This window comes from Folsomia candida, unplaced genomic scaffold (genome assembly GCF_002217175.1).
Source record: "Folsomia candida strain VU population unplaced genomic scaffold, ASM221717v1 Fcan01_Sc001, whole genome shotgun sequence".
NCBI classification, from domain to species: Eukaryota; Metazoa; Arthropoda; class Collembola; order Entomobryomorpha; family Isotomidae; genus Folsomia; species Folsomia candida.
The window spans coordinates 25768245-25793275 of record NW_019091193.1 but is presented as its reverse complement, the minus strand read 5'-3'; the positions used below and the strand labels follow the sequence as shown (position 1 = coordinate 25793275).

General features: G+C 39.3%; 5 protein-coding genes and 1 non-coding gene across 9 annotated transcripts; 2 read left to right on the top strand and 4 right to left on the bottom strand.

Moving 5' to 3' along the window:
• The first annotated feature begins 628 nt into the window (after positions 1–628).
• Positions 629–10132, top strand: LOC110845418 (probable phosphoglycerate mutase GpmB). The gene is made up of 7 exons (XM_022091817.2): positions 629–1855; positions 2192–2270; positions 3152–3185; positions 5594–5718; positions 7055–7166; positions 7562–7590; positions 8148–10132. The coding sequence occupies exons 1-7, from the start codon at positions 1809–1811 to the stop codon at positions 8508–8510; spliced, it is 789 nt and encodes a 262-aa protein (XP_021947509.2). The 5' UTR covers positions 629–1808; the 3' UTR covers positions 8511–10132.
• Positions 3225–5615, bottom strand: LOC110856332. Of its 2 annotated transcripts, none has more exons than XM_035846675.1 (6): positions 5584–5615; positions 4964–5172; positions 4775–4903; positions 4451–4708; positions 4070–4384; positions 3225–3999 (listed from the first exon to the last, which is right to left on the bottom strand). In XM_035846675.1, exons 1-5 carry the CDS (start codon positions 5598–5600, stop codon positions 4086–4088), a joined length of 912 nt encoding a protein of 303 aa, XP_035702568.1. In that variant the 5' UTR covers positions 5601–5615; the 3' UTR covers positions 3225–3999; positions 4070–4085. The 2 variants fall into 2 exon arrangements, with proteins under 2 accessions (XP_035702568.1, XP_021960512.1); XM_022104820.2 differs by lacking the exon at positions 5584–5615 and adding an exon at positions 5313–5472.
• Positions 10000–15710, bottom strand: LOC110845410 (organic cation transporter protein). 2 transcript variants are annotated; one of them, XM_035846674.1, is made up of 15 exons: positions 15570–15710; positions 14662–15201; positions 13941–14202; positions 13833–13870; positions 13644–13760; positions 13389–13548; positions 13079–13312; positions 12914–12938; positions 12657–12825; positions 12432–12573; positions 12146–12336; positions 11932–12077; positions 11770–11853; positions 11578–11675; positions 10000–11510 (listed from the first exon to the last, which is right to left on the bottom strand). In XM_035846674.1, the coding sequence occupies exons 3-15, from the start codon at positions 14139–14141 to the stop codon at positions 11370–11372; spliced, it is 1746 nt and encodes a 581-aa protein (XP_035702567.1). In that variant the 5' UTR covers positions 14142–14202; positions 14662–15201; positions 15570–15710; the 3' UTR covers positions 10000–11369. The 2 variants fall into 2 exon arrangements, with proteins under 2 accessions (XP_035702567.1, XP_035702566.1); XM_035846673.1 differs by having other exon boundaries at positions 13941–15201.
• On the top strand, positions 15610–19252 carry LOC110855679 (cyclin-dependent kinase 10). Its single transcript, XM_022104093.2, has 12 exons — positions 15610–15746; positions 15896–15974; positions 16070–16225; positions 16295–16444; positions 16524–17510; positions 17587–17659; positions 17738–17912; positions 17993–18195; positions 18279–18293; positions 18367–18489; positions 18574–18882; positions 18976–19252. Exons 5-12 carry the CDS (start codon positions 17391–17393, stop codon positions 19050–19052), a joined length of 1095 nt encoding a protein of 364 aa, XP_021959785.1. The 5' UTR covers positions 15610–15746; positions 15896–15974; positions 16070–16225; positions 16295–16444; positions 16524–17390; the 3' UTR covers positions 19053–19252.
• LOC110855700 lies at positions 19141–19992 on the bottom strand. The gene is made up of 2 exons (XM_022104113.2): positions 19484–19992; positions 19141–19413 (listed from the first exon to the last, which is right to left on the bottom strand). The coding sequence occupies exons 1-2, from the start codon at positions 19838–19840 to the stop codon at positions 19246–19248; spliced, it is 525 nt and encodes a 174-aa protein (XP_021959805.1). The 5' UTR covers positions 19841–19992; the 3' UTR covers positions 19141–19245.
• A 153-nt stretch (positions 19993–20145) lies between these two features.
• On the bottom strand, positions 20146–24999 carry LOC110861974. Of its 2 annotated transcripts, none has more exons than XR_002549126.2 (11): positions 24817–24999; positions 23615–23834; positions 23389–23522; positions 23222–23313; positions 23033–23099; positions 22870–22944; positions 20875–22713; positions 20678–20795; positions 20544–20589; positions 20360–20460; positions 20146–20277 (listed from the first exon to the last, which is right to left on the bottom strand). It is a non-coding gene; the product is annotated as an uncharacterized LOC110861974 (transcript). The 2 variants fall into 2 exon arrangements; XR_004833715.1 differs by having other exon boundaries at positions 22896–22944.
• Between the last annotated feature and the right edge of the window lie 32 nt (positions 25000–25031).

Genomic DNA, 25031 nt, shown 5'->3' with positions numbered 1-25031 from the left:
CTACTTTGTTGCCTCACCTTTGTTGCCTCCACGGTTGAAAGATGAAGATAAAGATGACGGCAAAGGAGAAAGCGGACCAAGATGAGTTTCCTTCCTCGCTCCTTCCCAGACTTGGCAACTCATTTCGTCCCTCTTTCTTCCTCTCCTTCCCATACTCGGACTTGTTCTCTGCTGAAATGGGCATGGTCATCATCGTTGCAAGCGATTACATTTTTACTCCATTCTTCGCATTTGTAAAAAAAATCGCTACTTACTGACTTTGCAACCAGCAGCAACGTTTCTCATCAGCTTCACCCGTACATATTTTCATCTTTCAAGTCTTCGACCTCGTGAGGAGTAGATTCAGTGAAAGTGCATGTCCATTCCTCACTGAGCACGCTGTCCAAGTTGGTGCAGTTGTCAATCACATCCCCTCGCACAAGGAGAGCAGAGGAGGAGGTTTGAATCTGTGGAGAAATCTGATTGCCAAAACCGATGTTGCTCCAACAGTCGAGAGATTTATTGACTACAGATATGCTAAATGTGTATCTGGGTTGGTTTACTGACTGACTGGAAAAATATTCGCTATCGTTTGTGCTGCCACATAAAGCTTGGCCAGAAGCTGATAGCAGTCGCAGAGTCAATGCTACAAGAGATGAGACTTTCTCCTGCCAGTCCTCTCTTCCTCTGCTCTCCATGGTGGGCAGGATGAGAAGCAAGCACTGGGTCCACAGCAAGGAACGAATAGTATGAGCAAGTTTTTCGCCCCAAACGAAACGTGTATCGAGTTTTTCCATGAGCCTTGGCCACACCGGAGTCAGTAGGTTGGCGTGAGTCGTATGGAGAAGAAGAGCTTAAGTTTTCCACTGCAGAGTGAGACGCCTTGTCCTGAACACCGTTTCTCAGATTCCGGCGCAGCACCTCACCCCACACTTTTCCAATTTATTCACTTTGTTGAACCAATATTGTACTTACCATTCAACAATGCACATAAAGGGAAGGATGTGGTGGGTCGTCGTCTCGAGTGAGTGAGCGGAAACTACAAGAAACTTGCTTGCTTATTCCACAATCCATCACAAAACTCTCGTGTTTGAGGAATATGTACATAAATTGAAACCAATAATTCATACTCTTCTGCACTCTTTTTTAGTCCTACGAACGAAATATTCTGCATAATTATAAGCTTCGAGTGAAGGCAACACAATACGTTTTTGATTTATTTTCTACTCGGTATTGTTCAGTCAAAATTTGCACGAAGCGAGAGAAGTGAAAGTGAGAATACTAAATAAGAAAGCCAATGAGCCGGCCACCAGACTGATATAGATTTCCGCTGGGCAAAGATATACGCATTGGTGCTGATGATACATTTGTGTGTGACATTTGGCTGAGGTTGGAACTCCCGAAAAGGGAAAGGTTTTGACACATTTCGAGACTATTTTTCATAGGTTGTTGTCGGAGGCAGGCTGAGATTTTATGTCAAGTCTGCAGCACCAAGTAATAACACTGCTCGCCTGTCCTAAATATGTGACTTGTATGAATATTACTCCACCAGCGTATTATTCTCTTCTGCCCACTCGCTTTTACATTCCAGCCACACATCTCAACTAATTTGACGTGAGACTCTGACTTTCAGGAGGTGCATTACGTAGAAAAATCTGAATTTGTGCCCTTATTTTTCAAGCTAACCATTGTTTGGAATAACTAAAACACTTGCTGGATAAATAAGTAGCGCAGAGTGAAAGTGTGGACGGAGAATAATTTTTTCTGAAAGATTAGTGTTGTCAGTGTGATAAACTCTGTAATAACACAAATTCGTCCCTCCATCCAACATGGCGAGAAGTCTTCCCAAGCCACACATCGTGTATCTCACCCGACAGTAAGTGCTTCACTCATCTTCAAACTCCGTCCTCCTCACGCAGCACATTAAACTTCATAATAAAAAGAATTCAGAATAATACAGAAACCATTTCCTATTTCCACAAGTGGTGCAGACAGTTATGGAGTGGAATTATGTGACAATACACACACTAGAGTACACACATTTTTGTATTACAACCACATATTCGAATCGCACATGTATATCCCACTTGAATATCTCCTTAGACCCTTCCTTGGCAGAGTATTTAGTTGACTAGAGAATAAATGGCACATTTGTGTGTGCGATTTCAGCAAGGAAAATTTATAAATGGCTTCTGTATCTTATTTGTTGCAGTGGTGAAAGCTTAGGAAATGTGCAGAAATGTTTCCTGGACTCGAGAGAAGATGATTTGACAAAGACAGGCGAACTCCAGGTAATAATAGTTCCCTCCCACTTTCACTTCCTAGGACCATCAGTGGGACACACCGATGCCGAATTCGCTGCCTAACATCCATGAGAACCATGTAGAGCAGCACCACTACGGTGATCACCTTTATGGCGGAGATACATCAACTTCACGACGTAGCAGAGCAAATAAATGTCAGAATGGTTCAATTCTCCAGTAAAACTGCCAAGAACATCTGCAGATTGTCTTCCAGTCTCAGATACAAGTTCCTACATCTTTAGATCTCATGTTAAAGCATTATCACACCACCGCGAGCAGCTATTTCTTGTCGCTTCGCTTAGAATTTCTTAACGATCACACCTGTTCAGCATGTTTCGGATGGGGCGTAATACGTTCTGATTGTTCCTTAAAATTTGGCTATGCGGATGGTGTAATGCTATTTATGAAGGAATTCTAAAATTCTGTGAACATTCTAATTTGTGGTAATTTGGTTCAACTCCCACAAGTGGGGCACATACGTACGTACGTATTTATACTACTCATGCTGATTAAATAAGTTGGCTGCAAAGTATTTGAAGCAGGAGAGGTGGTGGTGGTGGTTCATGTAGACAACAAATCAGCCAGCTATTTACTTTCACTGGTGCCTTTGCTTTGGTGGCACAGTTCTGTGGGTGGCACGTAGGATATCGTAAGTTTATTGTCTTGTGGAACTTGTGAAGCAAAGGTGCATCCGTCGTGGTGAGTTTGTTGCTTTCGTTCACTCACGCGAACCAGCATCCAGTGCCTGCTGCCTCCGTCAAATGCGAACCGCTCCTCCGCAGAGTTTCAAAGTTTTAATCGAAAGCTTAATTGAATTGACTGTATGGTTTTCAGGCCTCTCTCATTTCCTGTCGTCTGAATGTTTTCAGGTGGAACTTTTGGCCAAGTACTTGGGAGCAAAAGGTATGTACGTAAATCACGGGCGAATCCTTACATTATAAATTTAGGTGGTTGACAGACATCAATTTATTTAAAATTACTACTATTGCTCATCCACTTCCTCTGGGTTAACAGTAATAATAACCTTAATACGGTACTCGTGAGCAATCCATTGCATTAACAACTCCAAGTCTGTTAAATGTTGATTATCATAAAAAGCTGCCTCATCATCATAACTATAATCCTCATCATGCTCCTCTGGATTCTCATATCTTTGTAGAGGTACATTCTGCATATCACTAATACGATTTCTATTAACTAAAAAGCTAGTATCTACTCTACAATTAACATTAACAAAGTCTTGTCGAGTATCTGGTCGTGGTGCATGCAAATAACTTGCAATAACTGACCCTAAAATCGTCATAAACTCTGCTTTCACCATGTTAGTCCTGTCATATAAAATGCGGCGAGGTTCAAATGTGAACTTGTGACCCCTCTCCTTTGCTGCAAAAAGAAGGGTTTTTTGTGTGCTGTTAACATACAACTGCTTCTTACTCCAATCTGTGGTGACTCCTCTGTATTCGAAATGATTGTTCGATTCCTGATATAGGACAATCTTTGACTCTTTGAGGGACTCTTCATTAAATGGGACACCAAATAAGTCAGAAAGTCCAATTGACTCGAGGTCTTCATCCGACACGGATCCTTGCAGGGTAATTGTGATGCCCAGAGAATGGAGTAGTGGTTCCAGTTGGTCATGCAGATTAACGGGAAGTACGGTATGGTCTGATACGTATTCGTAGGTCGTGTCATTCAAAGACTTGAGGATATGGCAGAACTGCAAACCAAATGGAACACATTATACACTCGCACTTATTTATGTGTACAAATTCTCAAGTATTATGTACCTCAAGACATGATATTTTATCTACCGCTGCCTGGTAAGTAGTAAAAATCCATGCCTCTGTGACGACTGATGGAACATTCGGAGGATATGCTGAAACCACACTTTTTGTAGATATTTCTTCGTTTTTGCATCATTCCAATCATTATCCACAGAAAGTTGGAACTGAACATGTCGATAGGGATGGTTTTCGGTTTCTTCTTGTCATCATTGTCATGAACACGGGTTATTTCCAGCACCACATGAACCTCAGTGTTGTAATGTCTAAAACAGTGTGGAAATTCGACCGAAACGTGTTCTCCTTCCAGTCTAAAACAACCTGTGAACGAATAATAATTTTCACTATTACTTGTACTAATCATTACAGTACACATAGTCACCGTACCTGGAGTCATGCACAACAAAAAACGATGCCTTATGGAGTGTAGAATGAAAAATTGCCGCTTATGGTCATACAAAACATGGCATTCGCCTCCTCTCAAAGTATTCAAGGGCATTCCCACTGCAGGATCATCCATGAAAAGTTCCATGTAGTCAACAAACTCCAAAACATCATCGTCATCATAAACGTGCCCTTCGTCATATCCTCTCGCATTTTCGAAGTACGTGTTCCACATCCCTCTCATTTTATCTGCTACCGAATCTGAAATATTGTTACAATATTGCATGGGGACAACAATTTATCATAAACAAACATTGTAACTATTACTGGGCGTGGTATGTCCGGTTGAGTGTCGACCCCTTGTTGAGTAAATGTATGGGGCTAAATCAGCGAGTGGTTCACATCGAGGAATGACAATGCTGGCTAAAGAGATGTCATCATCGATGTCCATCGTATCTGTACAAATTGTTGACATTATTCATCATCATCGTCATCATCACTTTTGACCAACCATACCATCATATAAAACATTATCCGGCTGGAAGACAAGGGAGTAAGGCAATTGCGCCACTTTTGTCGCAGCTACGATCCTCTCCAGCATCAGAACTTGAGCACGGGTCAACTCAGGATACGGAGTGGCGAATAATTCTAATATTCGATCAGAGGCAGCTTGGTCAATTTGGTCGAGTGGTTCCACCTCCTCTTCAGTTTGCATTACGTGATGACTGTTGAAATAAGTAGAAATTTACATTCCCATCTTGAACGTTTTATTTTTTTCAATTCATGCAATTCATAAGTTAACAGTGAATTTATTTTGTTCCATATAGTCCAACAACATGGTAAAATAATTAGGGAAATTACTTACATCGGGAATGCCATTTCACGTTTCTTGTCATTCAATTAAATAAAATTGTCGTGTTACAAAATCAAAATTCAGCTTTCTTTCCAAACTGTCAAACTCAAATCCTGAACAGATCGGCGAACCAAATGTGGCCCACATTATGTGGGTGAAGTGATATTGCGGTCTTTCATGTCAGACAAACTCATATCTCGTTTTAATTTCATTTCAACAATAATAAAGTCTGTTTTATTCTAGCGGATCGACACAAAAAATTAATTTTGTATTGTATTTTTACTTGTCCAAAGAGAACATCACACGTGTGTACAGCAGCGACTACTTGAGAGCACTCCGAACTGCCGAGGCCATTGTGAAAGGTTCCAAAAACTTGACGAAGCTGCAAATAAAGACGGATGTCCGACTCAGAGAAAGGGTGAGAGATTCTGACATTAGCATTGTCAGCACCAAAAACTTTGTGGCTTATTGTTATGCAATGACGCTCTCAATTAAGTTAACAATAGTTAAGAAATATATGCAAGTTATTATTTAAATTAAATAGGTTAAAGGGCTATATTCTTAAATGCGAAGAATATGATACAAGTAAATAGGTTTTGACTTTCTCTTTCCAGACCAATTTTAAACATTTCGCAAAATATCCTTACGATATGCAAATGTAGATTTTCACGTCAAAAGTTCATTATTCTATATTCGACTTATCCTCGTATGGTTGATATATAAGCTTGTGGACGGTAATCCATAAAGCACTATCTGTTCCTTACATCAAACAAAGTCAAATTTTGAGGGCAAAGTGCACGCTTACCACTCATAAGCTCCCTTTGTGTTTGGATCAGTTGTTGTGATAACCTTCGCAGGTCGAGATTTTAAGAGACTGTTCACAATTTATTCTTTTGAAGGACTAAACGAACTGACAAAGTCAAAAGCCACGAGAACCACTCTGTCCGCATGCTTTCCTCGCATCCGCTCGCGTTGCAACACACTCACCACAAGTCTAAATTTAAATTAGAATACATAGATTGTCATCACTTTCGGATGCTTTTAGATGAAAAAATGGGCTTACATGAGCGGATTTTGAGAGAAAAAAATGAAAACTCCTCGCTCGCATTGACAATGGCCAACAGCACTAATAAATGTACACTACAACAATGCACTTTCGCCGAAGAACGTGCTTGACACATTTTAGTTTAAATGAATAATGCATTCGCTCTCTTTGTTATTGAAATTGACGAATCACGTTTTTTGCGACCTTTTCCTTCTTTCCCATTCGACGTCGTCAAAGGAGCATGAAATTGCTGCTTTTGTAGTGAGTGATACGATCAAGCCACCAAGATATGTTTCTCCAGCTCGAGCATGAAGATGACGCCGATAGAAATGTGGGAAGTGTTGCAAAATCAATAATAAATAAAACCATGCTGTGGCGCATACATACAATCAATAGTCAGTCAGGAATAAATCACACGTTCGCTTCGTCGTGTACTTTTATCTGGAAGGATAACCTAGTTTTGATTATTAGAGTGATGTTTACAAAGTGTCTCCCATTTCCCCAACCTGGTCTCGTCTATAGGATGCACTTCCTTCCTTTTGCATGAAAAAGTTTTACTTTAGAACAGACAAATCTGCGGAACATCGTCGGAACAACAAATTCATAAGTATGAGCCATATGCACACAAAATTTAATTTTGAAAAGATTCACCGCACAACAGGGTCGAAATATGATAAGCCGTGCATACACGATTGGTTTTCACTTGCAGGCGGTCGGGGTGTTCCAAGGGAAAAAATATCAAGACGCAATTACGGCTTTGTTGAAAAGTGGAGGCGACTTAATGGGGTTTACACCGCAGGGGGCAGAGAAAATGAAGGATGGTAAGCAGTTGATGCTTGTATGATTAAAATGCTTTATTCTTCTCCACCATGAAGGCCAAACTATTTCCGACGCTTTATAATATTCCATTGATATGAATACGTCAATATTTATAGTTGCATGGTCGACTAAAGTATGATTATTCTCAGCGTGATCAATTATATATGTACGCAGTCTCACTTTTTTGATACTCCGTAAAGAGCTGAAGTAAATAAGGGCTCTCCCCCTCAGTTAGTTTATTTTGAAATTATATAAGCACTGCCCCCCATCATTAACATCCCATTGTTGTCATTTAAATGAATTAGTTCCTTTGTATATTAATGACTTTTATATCATAAAAATATATTTATAGGTCTATGGCGAAGTATAGAATAATGATATTTTACCTGATTTTCAGTTGGCTGTCGAATGAGCAATTTTTTTAAGGTACGGAATATTTATTTATATACTCGTCCTTCATTTATCATCTTCCTTCATCTCCTCGCCCGTCCCCTCCTTCACGAAGTAAAACTATGCATGCACAAAAATAGCTTTCAAAACGAATTGCACACAACAATGCAATTCATCACTCTGATGTTCCACTGAAGATGTGAATTTACTATGCGTGGCATTAACTGGGGTGGATAATCTGGCTGTTATTTATTTTTTGTGAGTCGAGATCGATGGCTTCGGAGAAATGTCCAGACATTCGTTCCATTGTATTTTTCAGAGTATTATCCTCGAGCTGAGAAGAGAAAGCAGCCATTCATTTACCAAAACAATGACAACAAGCACTACAAGCTATTCCATATCCGGACGCACACAATGCCCAGAAAAACCTTCAAGCCAAAACCTCATCTAACCTAAATAAGTAGGCTCCGACCGAAATCCTTGAGTGGAATTTAATGGTGTCAAGAAATGCAGAGTTTTGCGAAAGTTGAAATGTGTTGATCGGATAGTCGATGATTGGTTGGCCCATATTTATTTTTGGAAAATGGTTGCAGGAACTGTGCACGGAGCTGGACAATGGTGACGAGGAGCAAGAAGTGGTCGTGGTGGTGTCTCACTCCTTCGCCCTCATCAAACTTATCGACACGTTGATCAAGTCGAAATCATATCGTGTCGTCCACTGGGATCACTCGAAGGGGTACAAACTCATCCGAAACGGCTCCTTTATCAAGCTCTCCCTCGGCCTATTGAAGGACAATTGTGAAGATCTGAGCACGCTGCCTGGCCAGCGGAGAATCGAATTTCTCAACCTTCATGAAACGGAGCATCTCCAGGGATTGGTTGAAAATGACACTTTGGTGAAGTTTACTCAGTGCACGGACGAAGGGAAGGCTTTCTCTGGGTGCATTCAGTCCTGAAGAAGACTTGTATTCTCCCTCAAAAACCAGCTGATTTGTAAAAGGAAGTCGGATTGAAGAATCTCTGGAATCAAGATGAACTGGCATGTCCTCTTTACATTTCGAGCTATGTCAGGGTAATCAGAAATCGATTTACCATCCGCACTCTCCTCCTCTGCACATATTTCTACAGATAACACACGAAATCAAGTTAGGATAATCAAATCGGGACAAATTTTTCCTCCATATGTTGTCGAATAGATATTTTATTTTATTTCATTCACATTGCCAGTCCTAGCTTTTAAGGATGAAATGCAAGTTAGCTTCTTCCAGGATATGAAAGAGCGTCCCATCCGAAAAGTGAGGACTGCATGCATAAGCTGCAGGGTTCACATGAGTACAATGTGATTGATTCCGAAACTGAATTTATTTTGTTCATGGCCGCGCAGGCTATTTGGATATTGTGTTTCTTCTGCAAGTTAAAAAAATCCTTCCTTCCTTCCTCGGTGGAAAACAACCTTGGCGTGGATGTACATATGTACATACATGTTTCAAAACTTGTAATTCAATTCCTCAGCCAGCATGTACGTATGTATGTACATACGTACAAAGTCGACTTATCTTACAACTTCATTGTATTAGACTTGCAAATTTTTTACACAGTTGTGGAGTTGTTCTCAAGGTTTGAACCCAATTGTGGTGGTGATACTCTTGAGAGTTATTTGTACTCGTAAACATGTATGGACGTGTGTGTGTGAATTGTTCTATTTGTTGTGAGGCTTTTTATGTTTCAGTTTAAGGGTCTCTCATTTTGACAGAGGATCAATTGCTATGCATTAGTGCGTGTGTAGCAGTTTGCTAAAGTGGTTTCCAGTGAAATTGAGAAGTTGGAATGCTTTAAGCTTCCAGAACGAACGAGCCGGGCACTTTTCACTCGTCCTTGTGTTGGAATTCTTTTACAAGTAATATGCTTCATCGGTTTAAGGGATCTGGATAAATTTAATATGTTATGCATACACGTAGGTTATTGTCTTATTATTTGATAAGTAAGTAGTGTAAATATAAATGTGGGACGCACTGTTGCACATAAATCCCAGCTCCGGTACCCTTCTGCATATCTTCTCGACCCTAATTACGTTCTCATTACTTTCCTCCCTCCACCTGGAAAGCAGGGAGGCGAGTAATCAAATTAATTTTGGAGAGAACCTCATTTTCCACGCTTCGCCACTATTTTTGGCATCCCTGATTTTGGTGGATTTAATTACTGACATTCATCCGGTGCATGAAGGGTGAGAGAGAGACGTGTATCTATTTGTGATGAAATGAACAAACCTTCATTTGGTGAGGTAATTTTGAATACTATAACATTAGGGGAACAAACGAGCATTTATGAATCAGGTCGGTTTGTGGGGATGCTAAAACAAGCGTCATAAAAGTCAACAGCATAAAGTATGTAACCAACCACAAGCTCTACGCAAATAATAAAATTCCGTGATTAAAATTAATGATGTACATATTTCGACAGGGCCTAAATTTAATTAGTTGTATCGAATAATCTACACATGTCAAATTGTATCCTACAATATGTACATACATAAAAATATTACCATCTATGAGTCCGAATAAAATTACCATTTTCCTAGCCCGACTGCACCATATACTTATTTCGACGTTGTGGGACCGAATTTTTGTATCGCTGAAAGAAAGCCCACTTTCCGCTGAGACACAGGGTCTGAAAGTGAGTGTAAAATATTCGCATTATGGAAGATGCGACACTTTCATGACTCAATTCCCAAACAAATGTTGGAGCAATAACGCCCAAGTTAGAGAGACAGACAGGTCATTAGCGTAATGGAAGCACAATAATGGAACACTACCCGCTGATTCTGGAGAAAGTAAATGGAAGGAAGTTTTAGCCATCCATCAACTCTGATCTAGTTCTTTGCGGCTGAATCCAATTGATTTGATCATGATCCGCTTCTGTCGTGGTGGCACAAATTTAATCTCCATCCGATTCATAACTCTGACTGAGGATAATTTCCCAGTATTTTTAGCATCAAGGATTTCTATCACATTTTTACATTACTCTACACATTTTTAAGCACGGGCTTTAAACTAAACCAAGCGACTAAATCAAAGGGAAATGGGTAAATGGTATATCAAGGAGTGAGACATTCAAATTTTTGAGTCTCAAAGAAATAAAATTGGCTTCATCCTTGCTCCTAATTCAAATCGACTTTTGTTTCGTGTGCATATGATTCGTCAAGAAATGCTGCATAATCTAATTTAGTTGTAAAGTTTTTAGCGTCTCATCGCAAGTCATAAACACATGCCGGATGCTAAATATGTAATTCTAGGAATGGAGAAAGTTGCAAACTTTGCAATTTGGCTGTACGTGGTGCATAAATGTGCACATCAGTCCTGTCAACTTGGACATTTGGTTCAACGCTTTTCGTTAAACAAAATTAACTACATTGCTGACTGACAAGCTCACATTGCTGACAAGTTTCAAATGAGTAAACTTTTTCACCCCTCTTGTGAACATTTAAAGTAGCAACGAATTAAGTTGAACATCATTCCAACATAATCAGTGGAACCTACACATTTCAAACGTGTTTCCGTTCCTACAACAAAGTATTGCATTACTAACCACGGGCACTTACATATAAGCTCATTTCGTTAAGGATTGCCTCTTAAAATGCTAACTTATAGTAATATCCATATAAGCACATATATTACATTGCACGTGAATACATTGAGTATACATTTCATCTGACTGCTGGAGCTTGTTTAATATGCGGTTGTCGAGTTGTCTCGTTATTCAAATTTTGGCGATGTGATTATATTATGTGCATAAAGATGTATCGTTTCGCACAGTTTCTAGCGACGGCAGCTCTCCACTTCCACAACGGTATCGGGTAGCTTCTTATTCCTCGTTTCGGGCAGACAGAGTGCCAAGGCTCCTGCAATCAAAGCAGCCGATCCGAAAATGATGGTTGGATACGTGTGGTGCTTTTCCCCCTGAAAACAACAAGGGTGTCGGATGACTACATGTTAACATATTACTTCACAAGTCCCATGCACCCACCACTAACTCCACGATGTAGGGCACGGCGATGGAACCAGTGCGGCCAACCATGGAGCTGATGCCAAGACAATAGCCTCGGATCTCTGTGGGGAACAATTCTGCACAAGAGCATAGACTTATAATAGCTCGCCGTATATCACTTATTCGCCACTGTGTATTAAGTAAGTAGTGTTTTCAGTGTTATGTACGTACCTGCGGAATAAAGGTAAATCAAAGTCGAGTTTCCGGAGATGAACAATTGAGCAGCCACAAAGAGAACGACGTCACCGATGGAACCTTGCATTAAGAGGAGAATGAGTGAGAATGAATGCAAAATTTAGCCACACTGGGTTTTTGTAATAATATCATCCGTACCCCTCGGGAGAGCAAAAGACAGGAAAATCATTGATCCACAAGTTACGAAGAATCCTGCAAAGACAGGCTTGCGTCCACTTCGGTCGATGAGTGAAGCCACGATAATTTCTGCTGGGATCTCAAATAACCCACAAAGGAATGCAAAACTAATAGAAAAAATAGCCTTCAATTATTTTAATGCTACTCTTATTTCACGTTATTACAGGTGTCTTACAGGTATCTGTCGAAACCCAGATTTGTGGGGTCAATTGCGATTCCATAATAAACTAAGCTAATTGCTAGAAAGGCAATGGACATGCAGAACACTCTGAAACGTAAGACCGGGGTGTGAATCAACTTGCAAACGGCCGTCGTGCAATTTCGACACCGTTGATCACACGTGATTTCGTACTTGCTTTCTCTCTCCTATATGTACAAGTGGAATCATGGGACGTGAAAATGACCTTTGTTCTCTACAGTGCAACAAAAGAACAAATACAATCCGATTGTTTTCCACTTACGGCATAAGCTACTTTCTTTACGAGTGCGTGGAAATCCTTCGGCAATTCCTTTCCGTTAACTCGAGCGATTTCCCTGAAGAGAGTTTCACTTTCCGCGACTTTCCCTTTGAGCAACAGCCAACGTGGGCTTTCCTCGAGGTACCTTCCGGGAAGAACGAGGAGCCAATACTTATCATTGCAGACTACTAACAATGCGTGGAACTGATTTTATTGCACTGTTTTTACCACCAAGTCAGGATCATAAGCGGCGAGAGTGCGGCACAGGTCAGTTGTAAATTCCTCCACTCTCTCACAAAGTATGCGATTATGGGGAGTATCATGTACCCAGCGCTGTAAGGAATGCTGTAAAGTGATCCCGCGAGACCGCGTCGATGTGAACCAATCGATTCCACAACTATTTGGCATACCGAGTTGTCATTAATGTGTATCGCACCCGCAATCCAAAGATATTCCGAATCTGCCTTTCTGATTTTATGGCTTACCGAGGACGTAGGACGTGGAGTAAACCTGCAGAGTAACAGATTACTTGTATTAAAACACATTACTTGCATGCAAACAACTCCTCGGTAATACCGAGTCGGTGTAAGAGAAGTTTGTTATTAATTGAAATATAAAACAATGTACGCAGTATATAGAGCAACTTTTACCCCTGGTGAAGCTATTCCAAGGCAAAACCGGAAGATCAAAAGACTCACAAAGTTGGTGGAAAGGGCGACCAGAGGAGAGAAAAATACAAACATGAATGTTGAGATCCAGATAGTGAATCTTCGTCCAAGCTTGTCTGATAGCATCCCAAAGACGATGGACCCAACCAAAACGCCCACCATGTACGTCGCCTCCACGGCTGGGAGCCAATATGCTTCCTCGCACACCAAACTCCACTATGTCGACAGTTTTAAATACACACGTGTATTTTCGAAGGGCAAATTATTCTCTTGTTAATATGTAAAAACTTACTTCGCTTCCAATCGTCTCGACAAATTCGCCACCTTCATACTGAACAGGAATGGTTTCCGTGTTACACTTTTCAATTATGGTCCGATGAATGCTCACAATCGTCCCGTTAGAAACATCTGAGCTGTATCTCGAACATTTCTCAAAGTTAGCCCCGGAATCCCTGAAAACTCCATTATTTCAATAATTTAATTAATTATACGGACGCAGATAAGTGATATCGAACATGTTTAAGAATATTATAGCATTTTTAGGAACCTTGGAAGAAGCATTGTTTTTAGCTCTTTGTCCGTATATCTATCCTTGTCCACTTCAGGGAAGGTGCACCAGTAATCGGTAGTATCAGAGATGAATATGTAGAGAAAATTTTGTATGCTAATATGTAAAACATTTAAAAAACCATGCAACTACATAAATCTTGACGGGCCACTTAAATGACATACTTACGAGCAGTTGAGACCACAGAAGGACCCCAATATGAAGATCTATCAAATGGTTATAATTTTAAGTTGTAATCATTCAATGGCTGCTCATTCAGTGTGATGGATTGCGAACCAGGACTTGCCATACGCCGCTGTCCCCGCAAAGCCTTAGCAAGTCATCCGAGTTTTCAATTTTGCATTGGATGTGAACACTGATGGTTTCCGTCTCATCTTCGCTGGTGGACGACAGGTCGCCTCCGCTCTGCTTCCTCACATGTCGTTGGGACTGTCGGAGGCCAAGCTCCTCAGCTTCCGTATTCAAAAGCTCATTCATCGTGGAACATTTACGCGTATAATTTTACAATATTTGTCATTCTCTTGTGCGACTGCAATTACTAAATATGTAGAATAACAATACAATATAATTACAAATTATATGATGGTCCAATTCTCGAGGATTTTATTTCAAGGTTGCTTGACAACTTTAGTATTACAAGGTTGCGACAATTGCTTAGACGACTGAAAAACCTTAATTTTCGAAAAGCCTGGAGTCTGTAGACTCCAGTGTGCGCCGCACAAATTTTCACCCAAAAAATAAAACGCCCAAAATTTGTCAACACTCACATTTCGTTCCCTTGAATTAATTTCGTAACCACGGATACAAGAATCAGTGCAGTTGTAAATGTAAAATCGGCTATTTCGGCGTTCCGGCAAAAATTTGTCTGCTTTAATTACCGTTAGCGACGGCCCAAATAATTAGCGCTTCAAAAATGAAGGTTTTTGAAGCTCTCGAAGCAATTGTCGTAACCTTGTATTATGATAAATTGTCAAGCAATCTTGATTTTATTTAGTACAGAGTATTTAAAGCAAATCATTATGTAAAAGATCCACGACAACCATACTACTACTAGTAGTAGTCGAATCATCATCAATCGTGAACCGTGAGAGTTCATACCAGAACCAGATTGACGATATTTTGATAAGCTGTTGAACCTGTGTACACCACATGCTGCTTCTATAGATCGATGAATACTTTTATGATGGGGTCGTTACGACCACAATATGTGGAACACCTTATCAAATCCTTATCTTTAATGCTGTCAAATAAATTAATACTTTGTTTCAAATATAATCAACTACAATGTAATAACTTTGTTTCTCGGGATAAGTCATATGATTGTTTTTATTTAAAAGGCGAGATTTCGTTCATTTCATGCCTCCCATGACCATTATTCTCTGTGACACATTCCCATTTTCTCATCGAGCATGCTGGACATTGCGTCATTGCCAGTATTAGACGTCTCGTTGAGCAGATTCACTACCTTTGGTGCTTGTGAACATTTCCATACCTCATGAGCTTCGGTTTTTTGTGCTTATCCCATGACTAGCAGCGTCTGTGAACATGAAATGATTGGCTGCATGAATACATAATCTGCTGCTGAGGGAGCAATTTGTTAAACACTGTCTGGTTCATAATTATGCAGCAGCAATACGTACGTTACGGATCTGGCCAAATTACTTGAGACCCAAGTATAAATCACATTTTCAGAGTCTGAATTACAAATTACAAATATTACTCTGTAATTGACCAGGTCTGATAAGTTACCGTCCGCCCATGACCTTCGTCAACAAAACATTTTTCTCGGTCGGCTCACTCTTTGCCCATACATAACAGATACATAATACTTCATCGTGCTAAACTCTGGACTGATCAAATGATCACAATGCTACTTATGTAGATGTAATTGCCAAAAGCACGTACCATTGTAATGTGCAGTACTGTATCAAGAGTTTACAGAGATCCTATTTACTTCGTCTTTCCATCATTCCAATGCCAGTTCTTCATCAGATCTCTTTGCAGAAGGACGACTTGCGTGTGATCCCACAGAGAATAGATAAAAATGGGGGTTAAAACTGCCACTGTCTACGTCGTAAGACAGTAAGTTCCGCTTTTCTGAGCAATAAATCAATTAATTTGCCATAACTAATTCAATTTGCTATGTGTACGTAAAGTCTCCACACACACACCGCATATGTATACAAATAACTAGATATCTATGTGCATACGTATTATTATGTGGCTTGCAGTGGTGAGACCGTGGGTAACGATACCAAGTTGATAATGCATCCGGATGAAGACGTGCTCAACACAACTGGAAAAATTCAGGTCCAAAATAAGTTCCCCTCATGTTACAGCCAATCACTTTAAAAGTTAAATTTAATCAAGTAAATTATTCCATTGACTTGGGTCCATATATGCAGGCAACCAATTTGGCACAAACTCTGAAGGAGGTTAATTTCACTGATGTGTATACAAGCAACTATCCCAGGACAATTGAGACGGCCTCGATTGTCCTGTCTCACAACTTGAACAACAAGTCGCCACCGACAAAAACTGATGAACGACTACGGGAAATTGTAATGCATATTATGATAACTTCAAATTTCAGGAATATTTGTGTTACAATATTTTGTGTTTTTCACAAGGGAATTGATAACATGTATGGGCAACCTTATGGGACTATTTTTAAAGCCTTGATTGCATTTCTTAATTCTGGACGACCTTTGGACGAGTTTGCTGTGCAGGAAAGTGAACCTCTTCCGGAAATTAGAAAACGGGCAGGGGAATTTCTTGTGGTACTCATTAAACATTCGTGTGATAATCTTCTACAAAATTATCAACTCAACAAATAATGCTAATATTCACTGAAAATAGGACCTCATTCAAAACATTTCCAAGTCAAACTCTCCAGACCAAACCATACTCATCGTTTCTCACGGGGCGTTCATTCGGTTCTTTTTGGAACATTTTACCAACGCTGCCAAATTCAACCTGGCAGGTTGGGACCCCAGTGCCTTGAAATTCACTCGTAACACGGGCTGCAACATGTTCGTCATCCATGTTCCAGATGAATCTGAAACAGAACAACAGATTCGTGTGAACTTTGAAAAAATTCACGACTTTTCCCATCTTACAAAGGAAATGCTGGAGACCGATTCCTTGACCAGGATTGCTCAAACCCCTGAAGGAAAATGCATTTCAGGATGCATGCAAGTTTGAAAATCGTCTTAAATTTCTTGATGAACGACTTTATAATAATTGCTGTAGTATAATTGGATTCGTGAATGTCAGTACAGAATAAAGTCACTGCGATGTTTTGTTTGATATTATCAGTCAAAAATGATTGAAATTATGAAAGGAGGGACAGTACCGTTTGCTGCATTGCATCGATCGGCTTCGATCTGAATCACCGTAGCTGTGTACCCCAGATTTGGTTTCCCTACCGGCCCGGCATTGTTATGCTCCGCTGGTGAAAGTCACACAAGCCGTGTGCAGTGTTTGCTGTTACAGAATTTAAATGAATTTCAACCAAATAGTCATTTTTTAAAAGAAAGTGCGTTCTTTCTTATCAGTCTGGTTAAGTACGAGTTCCTTAAGGACCACATCTGTTCTCCAACTATATTCGTTTAATTCATGTTTCAAATCAAACCTTTCCTTCTTTCCGGATAGCGTGTTAATTAAATTTAAGAGTTTATATTTAGTTGAGGAGTTCTGCAAAAGTACTTTCTGCAATTAGGATTAATGATGACATCCGAGAAAAAGGGCGACTATATCCTCGAGCCCAGCGCTCCCATCACCAAGAAGGGAATTTTGATGTCATTTTTGACTGGAGAACCAATGCCAATTCCTGATGCAGATTTGGTATTAAATAATAATTAATAACTCTCCTTACATTGAGGCTATATTTTTTAGTGATATTATCAAATATGTATTATAGCTCGGGAAATGTCGGTCCGTAAGCGAATATGAAAAATTGAACAGGATTGGAGAAGGGACATATGGAGTAGTTTGTAAGAAGATTTTTGAAACTACGTTTAATAGTTGTCTATGCATTGAGTACAGTTTGATATAATATGAATTCGTCATAGATCGGGCTCGAGACTACAAGTCATCCGAAGTGGTTGCACTAAAGAAAATGAGGATGGAGAAGGAAAAGGATGGCATTCCGATAAGCGCTCTTCGAGAGATTTCAATTCTATTGAATGTCCAGCATGCAAACATTGTATGTTTAAAGGACGTTGTCGTCGGCAGAAATCTTGAAACGTGGGTGGTGCCAACAATAAATTAACTGATTGTACTAAAATATTTTACTCATGCATGGATTAATTGACTGATAATTTTAGCATGTTCTTGGTGATGGAATATTGCGAACAGGATTTGGCGAGTTTGTTGGACAACATGCAAAGTCCCTTTACCGAGAATCAAATCAAGTGCATCCTTATTCAGCTGTTTAAGGGACTTCGTCACTTACATCGAAACTTTATTGTACACCGAGACTTGAAGGTGTCAAATTTGCTAATGACGGACAAAGGAATTCTGAAAATTGGTATAAGGAAACTCATTATAATTTTATATGGCACATTCACATAGCTTAATATTGTTCTAATTCTGGCATGGATTCAATTACAGCGGATTTTGGTCTGGGTATGATTTCATTAAATTTATAAATGCATTTAATATCATAATCATTAGTAATTTATTTATATTGTTATTACAGCTAGAAAGTATGGTTTACCATTGCAACCCATGACGCCGGGTGTAGTAACCTTATGGTACCGCTCACCAGAGCTATTACTGCATGCCAAAACACAAACTACCGCTTTGGACATGTGGGCAGCAGGTAAGTAGTTTATTAATTTCATTTTTGAATATTTTGTAGCCACCTGGGGCTTGTTCAGTAATCTTGTATTACACTTGTTTATAGGGTGCATCTTTGGAGAACTTCTTTCTCATAAGCCTCTACTTCCTGGACGCTCTGAAATTCATCAACTTGACCTCATCATCGATCTTCTCGGCTCCCCCAGTGACTCAATTTGGCCGGAATTTCATAGCTTGCCAGCCGTTCAAAATATGACACTGAAGCATCAACCTTACAACAACATTAAGGACAAGTTTCCTCTTTTATCTGGGGCTGGGTTAAGACTGATCAACTTCCTGTTAATGTATGACCCAAGAAAACGTGCAACATCCGATGAGTGTCTGCAGAGTTCATATTTCCGAGAGCCTCCATTGCGTAATTTAACCATATATTTAAACAAACAAAATATTCGTGTGCATGCATGTAAACTACAAGATAATAAGGAGTTTTTTGCCTTCTGATTTGCAGCCTGTGAGCCAGATGTAATGCCAAGCTTCCCCCAACACCGCAATATGACTATAGGAAATCGCTTTGATCGAGTATAGATACTCAAAAACAAATAACTCTGTTAATAAGTATGCGTTGTTGCGCCACTATGCAGATTTGAATGATACGTTCCTTTGTTAAAACAACTTTCTTGAACAAGATTTTTATTATTGGTTATTTTTTTTATTCTTTCCTGTCACGATGTTTTTAGTTTACTAAATATAGACATAAAAATATTAAATTTGTCTGATCTTACAAATATGGCCTATTTCGAGTCTGCTTCAATGGATCCATATCTCTCTTGACGTATTTAATTTTCCGGCCGTGTCTCCCTTCCCATCCGTACTTGGGAGTGTACGTCAGCTTCATTACTTCACGAACAATCAGTCGTTCATTTTTCTTACGAAACACTTCTCTGACCTAAAATGAATCATCAAATCATTTTAAAAAATAAGTTGTGACTAAGGGTTCAATTTTGGCAGTATCTTACAGGTTGAAGAGCTTGGATTTTAAGGTTCGTCTCTGTTCCAGTGGCTTCGATAGGGATAGGTTTGCTCATTTCGTACGGAAATGGGACTTCTGGGTGCCAACAGACGTACATATCGTGCTGGGGATGATAAAATATTGCTTCGTTCGGGAGGTTCTTTTTTCCACCCACTTTATCCACCGAACTTTGAGCTGCCACGGCTTTATCCGGCGTCTGTTTGGGTGACGACGAGGAGTGACGATAAATTAATTTTGAGGTGCACGACGTCAATGCCAAGGTTGAATTTGTCGTGTGAAGTTGCTGAAGAAGGTTTGCTATTCCCTTTGGAAGTTGTCTAGATAATGTCGCCGCCATTGTCATGCAGCAAACGTCAGAGTCCAAAGAAACAATTAACCAGCAGCCAGACACTCACAAACATAAGATGAAGGGGCGCAATTAATGTAGAAGGACACCAAAAAAAAACGAGGATTTGTATCCTTACAGTATTTGAACCAGTGAAGAATGTGGATCTGGACGGGGCGAGTAAAGAGAATCTCGTCTCATCCTAATCTCATATTATATCCTAATCTGTGCGTCTCATGCACAATTGAAGCTTTATGAAATATGAAATGTTTATGTTTATATGTTTATGAAAAACAAATTATTGTAAATAAGTCATTATCATATAACACAAAAAGACCTCTTATTTTTACTACATTTTTCATAATTGCATCGCTTTTATAATCTTTTACGGAACGTTCATCAGGTCAGTCGCCACGCCAGTCCAGTATTGTGCAAAATGTTCAACCACTGTTGCTCTATAAGAATGTGTTGAAATTGAATATGCAAATAGTTTTTATCAATCCCTTAAGTTATATTATCATCATTTCATGAACTTACACAAAGGTCACATTCCCTGTTTTGCCTTTGAGATATTTTGGAGGAACCCAGATAAAATTAGCTTCTAGCTTGGGGTCGTTGTCAATATGAGTCACGACGTTCTAAGGTTCAATAAAATTATCAAAATTACTAAGCAAATACCCTTATCAACTTTTGCGAATAAATAAAATTATAAAATCTTTACACTCTCTCCCCTGAAGCAATCCAGCCTCCTGGCATCCCGATTTATCCTAAGAACATTTATTTATTTGACATTATTTTAAGCACTGAATCATCTTATCATTTTTTTGATTCATAGCTTTTCAATTTTTAAATTACTTCCATTTTCCTATTGGAATTTTCGGATTTGCCCACTTCGAAGGGGAGTATTTGTCAGGTATTGCTTTGATAAGGAACCCCTTGAATGGTCGATCCCCATGCACGGCTTTTAGCACCACTGTTTAATATTTATGTATGATTTAGCTGTGAAATTTGTCGATGATGGTGAGATTATGTGACGTGGACTACGTTATTACCGTCGAAAGCGCCGGACTCCGAGGTAGCTGAAAGCGAGAAGACCGTTTTGCTGTCGTTTTTCTCCGAGCCGTCAACCGCGACACCGCCGTGACCTGGGCGGAAATTGTAGCACGAGTCGATCGGGGCGCCGTTGGGAAAGCTCTCCGTGTTCCTTAAAATGTAAACCAAAACGACTCCTACCCAGACAATGTGGATACTCATTTTTTTACTTGATGGAATTCGGAGAGGCTAAAGCTATGAACAAATTAATGTTCTACAGCAGATACACAGTGCATAAGAACACGGTTTGCTACATAGAAACTCAAAAGTTGAACATCCACAAAGGAAAGATCGTAATAGAAAGGAAAGTTATTTACATTATCATTGTTCCGTGTAACCGATTGAATTTGATTGTTTGGATTCTCAGGGACCTTGGAGCATTATGTGTTAATTAATGTTTGAAGTTTTCAAAAACAATATGCATGAACACCATAAATATACTGCAATGATGAAAGTAATCAATTGATATGACCACATTTAAGGCATGAACTGAATGCATAGATATAGGTCCATATATATATTCAACCAAGACGAATTAAGAAAGTATATATGGCTTATTTTATAGTAAAAGGCACTTGGTTATCACATTTTCTACTAAAAAAACTATTCTACTAATTTCTATCAATTCGACCTAAAGATTTAAAAACAATTTTAAGAAATATATCACCACCAAATACAGATAATACAGATTTTGAAATAATTGTGCGTATTAGATTAAGGAGAGGATACGTATGAATAAAAGAGCGACATTTTAAAGCAAAGCAGGAAAGTATACAACTACATGGATATAATACGAACGAATTTCATGGCTTATTGTTTTTTACGACTACTTCGACCTAATCCAAAATGCGCATTTTCAAATGACTCAGTCTCGGCTGGGATAATGTAGAAGGGAGGACCCAGTTTTGGATTGTAAACCAAGTAGCCATATTTAGGAAGGTCATATGCCTCCATGTTTTTTGGAATGACAATTGCAGTGTCAATGACGCCATACTCATTGCCTATAACACCGTACTGGGTTCCTGATGATGAGTGCGAAGGCTGAGACCAACCACCATTTAGTCCCGAATAGACAGGCTTGGGTTGAACATAATTTGGATTACGGCTGTGACCAGGACTTAAATCTGTGGCAGACGGTCTCCGATGACCATTGTATGAACTTAGTATCTCAGAAGACGGGTAATAATTGGGACGAGATTGTTGTGAGACTGGGGAGTCGTCGTAAAATTTCACTTTTCTGGTGGGTACTACTATCCCATGATGGTGACCATTGGGTGGCCGATGCTCGTATGTTGAGTCCAAGTAGTGGAATCCACCCTGAACTGGTCCCGGTGTTGGGTGTACATTTCGAATATTTTGAGTTGTGACCACGGGTGAATATAAAACCGAAACCGGAGGCTGTCCCCTCATGTATGCGTATCTTGTGGCGTACGAAAAATCTGGGATTTTGGAGACGCCGTGGTGTAGTAGTACACCCATTCCAGCAGAAGGGATGGTGGATACTTGATGATGACGATGAATGTGAAATCTACAATCTTCGATAATGTTACCATCGATGGATTTGATCTGTGGATTTGGGACATAGAAGCTTTTGCGGATTCTTTTGGAAGCTTTTTTGGAAAATTTGGGTTGGTCAAAACTTTGGGTTTCATGTAATCCGTCTGGATGTGAAATAGGCTTTAAAAATTCATTCGAGTGTAGTTCTTGATTATTCAATGGGGAAAATGGGGAGTATGGATTGTAGTTTAAAATTCTACTTTCTTGTGTCGCTTTGGGGGTCGCTCTTTCTTTTCGGGAATCTGTGAAATTAGGATGAGAGTTTATATCCAATTCTGAAAAGCTCTGAAAATTAAATACACATGCCTCATTTTAATACATTGAAATTTATTTATTCATTGCATAAATAAATGCTTTTTGCTGTCATAATATGTATGTATTAGTAATAAGTAACTTACCAATAAAGGTGCGAATTGCGGCTAACCTACGATGAGTATATATTTTTGCGATGTGCTGTGCGAGATTAGTTAAGCCTAGAAAATGTTGCGTATGTATTTAGAGGTTCAGTGTCTACAAAGCATTTATAAATATAATCAATCACCACCTTGACATGGGACTTACACTAATAGTAACTGGTTCAGATTTTACATTGGTCCAGAAACTTTCAAATTCTTCAACAAACGTGGCTCTGTGTTGATTAAAAAAGTTGGCAATTCATTAAACATTGGACCCATAAAGAAGGTCTACTAGACTGAAATGGCATTTCATATAATTCAAGGAACGAAAATTATCTCATCAGGAGAAACTTACAGGAAAATAACTTGGCCATTGTACTCTCTGGGTGCTTTCCAGTGAACAAGAACACTGCTTTTATCATCTTTTCCGCTGTGGTGAGCAGCATTCTACGACAATATTGAGTGAGTAATAACTAGACGCATATATTTTTTATTAAAAATTCTGAGCTAATTGAGCCTTACGTTTTTGATTCCTCCACATCCATGAACTTTCACGATGCCATCGTCAGGAATAAAGGTCCCAATGCGGGCTCCATTGGTATCTCTAGCTTGGATATAGAATCCTTTGAAAGTGTGACCATTTCCATCGAGCGTAACTGTTTGAAAATGCATACAATTAGCATAAAAAGATGCCGAGAGAGTCAAAATTATATGCACGCAATTATGTAATCTAAGGTATAAGTGACACCTTGCACGTTATTTCCTCCCTTGACGGCAGTGGTTGAGACCTCGAGGGTGAAGGGAGACTTTCCCTTTTGTGGAGAGGGCCCATGACCAGGGGTCATTGCCGAACAGACCTCCGGGGTGGCTGGAACCGTGGTTGGGTAAGTCCACACCACGGTCACCAAAACGGAGAGGAGTACACAAATGGAGCCAATTCGGGAGGTTTCCATTGTTGAAATTTAAAACTGAAAAAGGACAAATGCAACTAATTCGTAGGCATTCAAATTAAATAATTATTTAATAACAGTTTGAATGGTGAAACTTTCATCTAAGAAACTGAAAAGGAAATGAGTCGATGAGATGATGGGATGTTGTCTACTCTTAATAATAGTTTAACTGCTAAAGCGACGTTCCTTGATATTTGCATATTTTCAGAGTTTTAGCATTTTTGTATTGCCTAACACAGGACATTCATTTACATTGAATGAAATTGACAACAGTTGACAGTGTTTCATGGCGGTCGGGTATGCTAAAATTTAGTTGCATTGACGAAGACAATACCAGTAGCATTCACAATTTACATAATATGCTACGAATATGATTTCAACTAGCAGTAATTTTTGCATTGTCCGCACTACAATATTAATGCACTTGGACAAGATATATATTTGAGATTAGGACTATTTGGATTTGATACCGTACAAAATATTGTACTTTCACATTTGTCATTATTATGCACTCGTACTTGGGTTATTCGTCTACAGCTTTCAAGGAAGGACCTCACGATGACCTATTCATTTCAAACAATAACTGACAGCAAACAATAAGCATGAAAAAATCAGACAAGTCCTCACTTGCAAATATGGAAAAGTGTGCCAACGTGTGATGCATATTGTTTGAAAAATCAAATTGATGATGTTGGCATATGTATGCATTACATTACATTCATCTTGCTCCAATGTCTATGCAACAGCTTACATAATCTCGTGTTTAAACCTGATATTACTGGCGTATTGGGCAGATTGCTAGATGGATGCATTTTAGAAGAAGTTTTTGACCTCAGTGAGCAGTACAATCAACTTGTGTCTATCTATCCATGTATTATGGTTAATTCTAAAAATCCCGTTCGATGAAGTATAAAAAATCTGTCAACCAACGATGCATCCCAATTGAAAGGCCTAGAGTATTTAGATAGTAGCCTGCTCTTAATTTAAAAAATAGACTTACCGTGCTTTGATTTTTTTGCAGAATTCCTCAACTAATATGAACTCCTAAATTTAACACGCTATCCGTAAAGAAGAATAAGTGCGATTTGAACCGCGAATTAAACAAATATAAGTTGGAAACAGGTACAAGAGCCAGGTGTGATCTTCAAGGAACTCGTAACAAGACTGACAAGAAAGAGCGTATTTTCTTTAAAAGAAGGACTATTTGGTTGAAAT

Coding starts and splice junctions, on each gene's coding strand:
- LOC110845418 (XM_022091817.2), top strand. CDS start 1,809: ATGGCGAGAAGTCTTCCCAAGCCACACATCGTGTATCTCACCCGACA. Junction 2,271..3,151: donor CAAAGACAGGCGAACTCCAG/GTAATAATAGTT, acceptor GAATGTTTTCAG/GTGGAACTTTTGGCCAAGTA. Junction 7,591..8,147: donor GAATGAGCAATTTTTTTAAG/GTACGGAATATT, acceptor AAATGGTTGCAG/GAACTGTGCACGGAGCTGGA.
- LOC110856332 (XM_035846675.1), bottom strand. Junction 4,709..4,774: donor AACCGGACATACCACGCCCA/GTAATAGTTACA, acceptor ACAATATTTCAG/ATTCGGTAGCAGATAAAATG. Junction 4,385..4,450: donor TTTGTTGTGCATGACTCCAG/GTACGGTGACTA, acceptor ATTCGTTCACAG/GTTGTTTTAGACTGGAAGGA.
- LOC110845410 (XM_035846673.1), bottom strand. CDS start 14,141: ATGAATGAGCTTTTGAATACGGAAGCTGAGGAGCTTGGCCTCCGACAG. Junction 12,939..13,078: donor TTGGAATAGCTTCACCAGGG/GTAAAAGTTGCT, acceptor GTTACTCTGCAG/GTTTACTCCACGTCCTACGT. Junction 11,511..11,577: donor CCTACATCGTGGAGTTAGTG/GTGGGTGCATGG, acceptor TGTTGTTTTCAG/GGGGAAAAGCACCACACGTA.
- LOC110855679 (XM_022104093.2), top strand. CDS start 17,391: ATGATGACATCCGAGAAAAAGGGCGACTATATCCTCGAGCCCAGCGCT. Junction 17,511..17,586: donor CAATTCCTGATGCAGATTTG/GTATTAAATAAT, acceptor TATGTATTATAG/CTCGGGAAATGTCGGTCCGT. Junction 18,883..18,975: donor TTTCCGAGAGCCTCCATTGC/GTAATTTAACCA, acceptor TCTGATTTGCAG/CCTGTGAGCCAGATGTAATG.
- LOC110855700 (XM_022104113.2), bottom strand. CDS start 19,840: ATGACAATGGCGGCGACATTATCTAGACAACTTCCAAAGGGAATAGCA. Junction 19,414..19,483: donor AAATCCAAGCTCTTCAACCT/GTAAGATACTGC, acceptor GATTCATTTTAG/GTCAGAGAAGTGTTTCGTAA.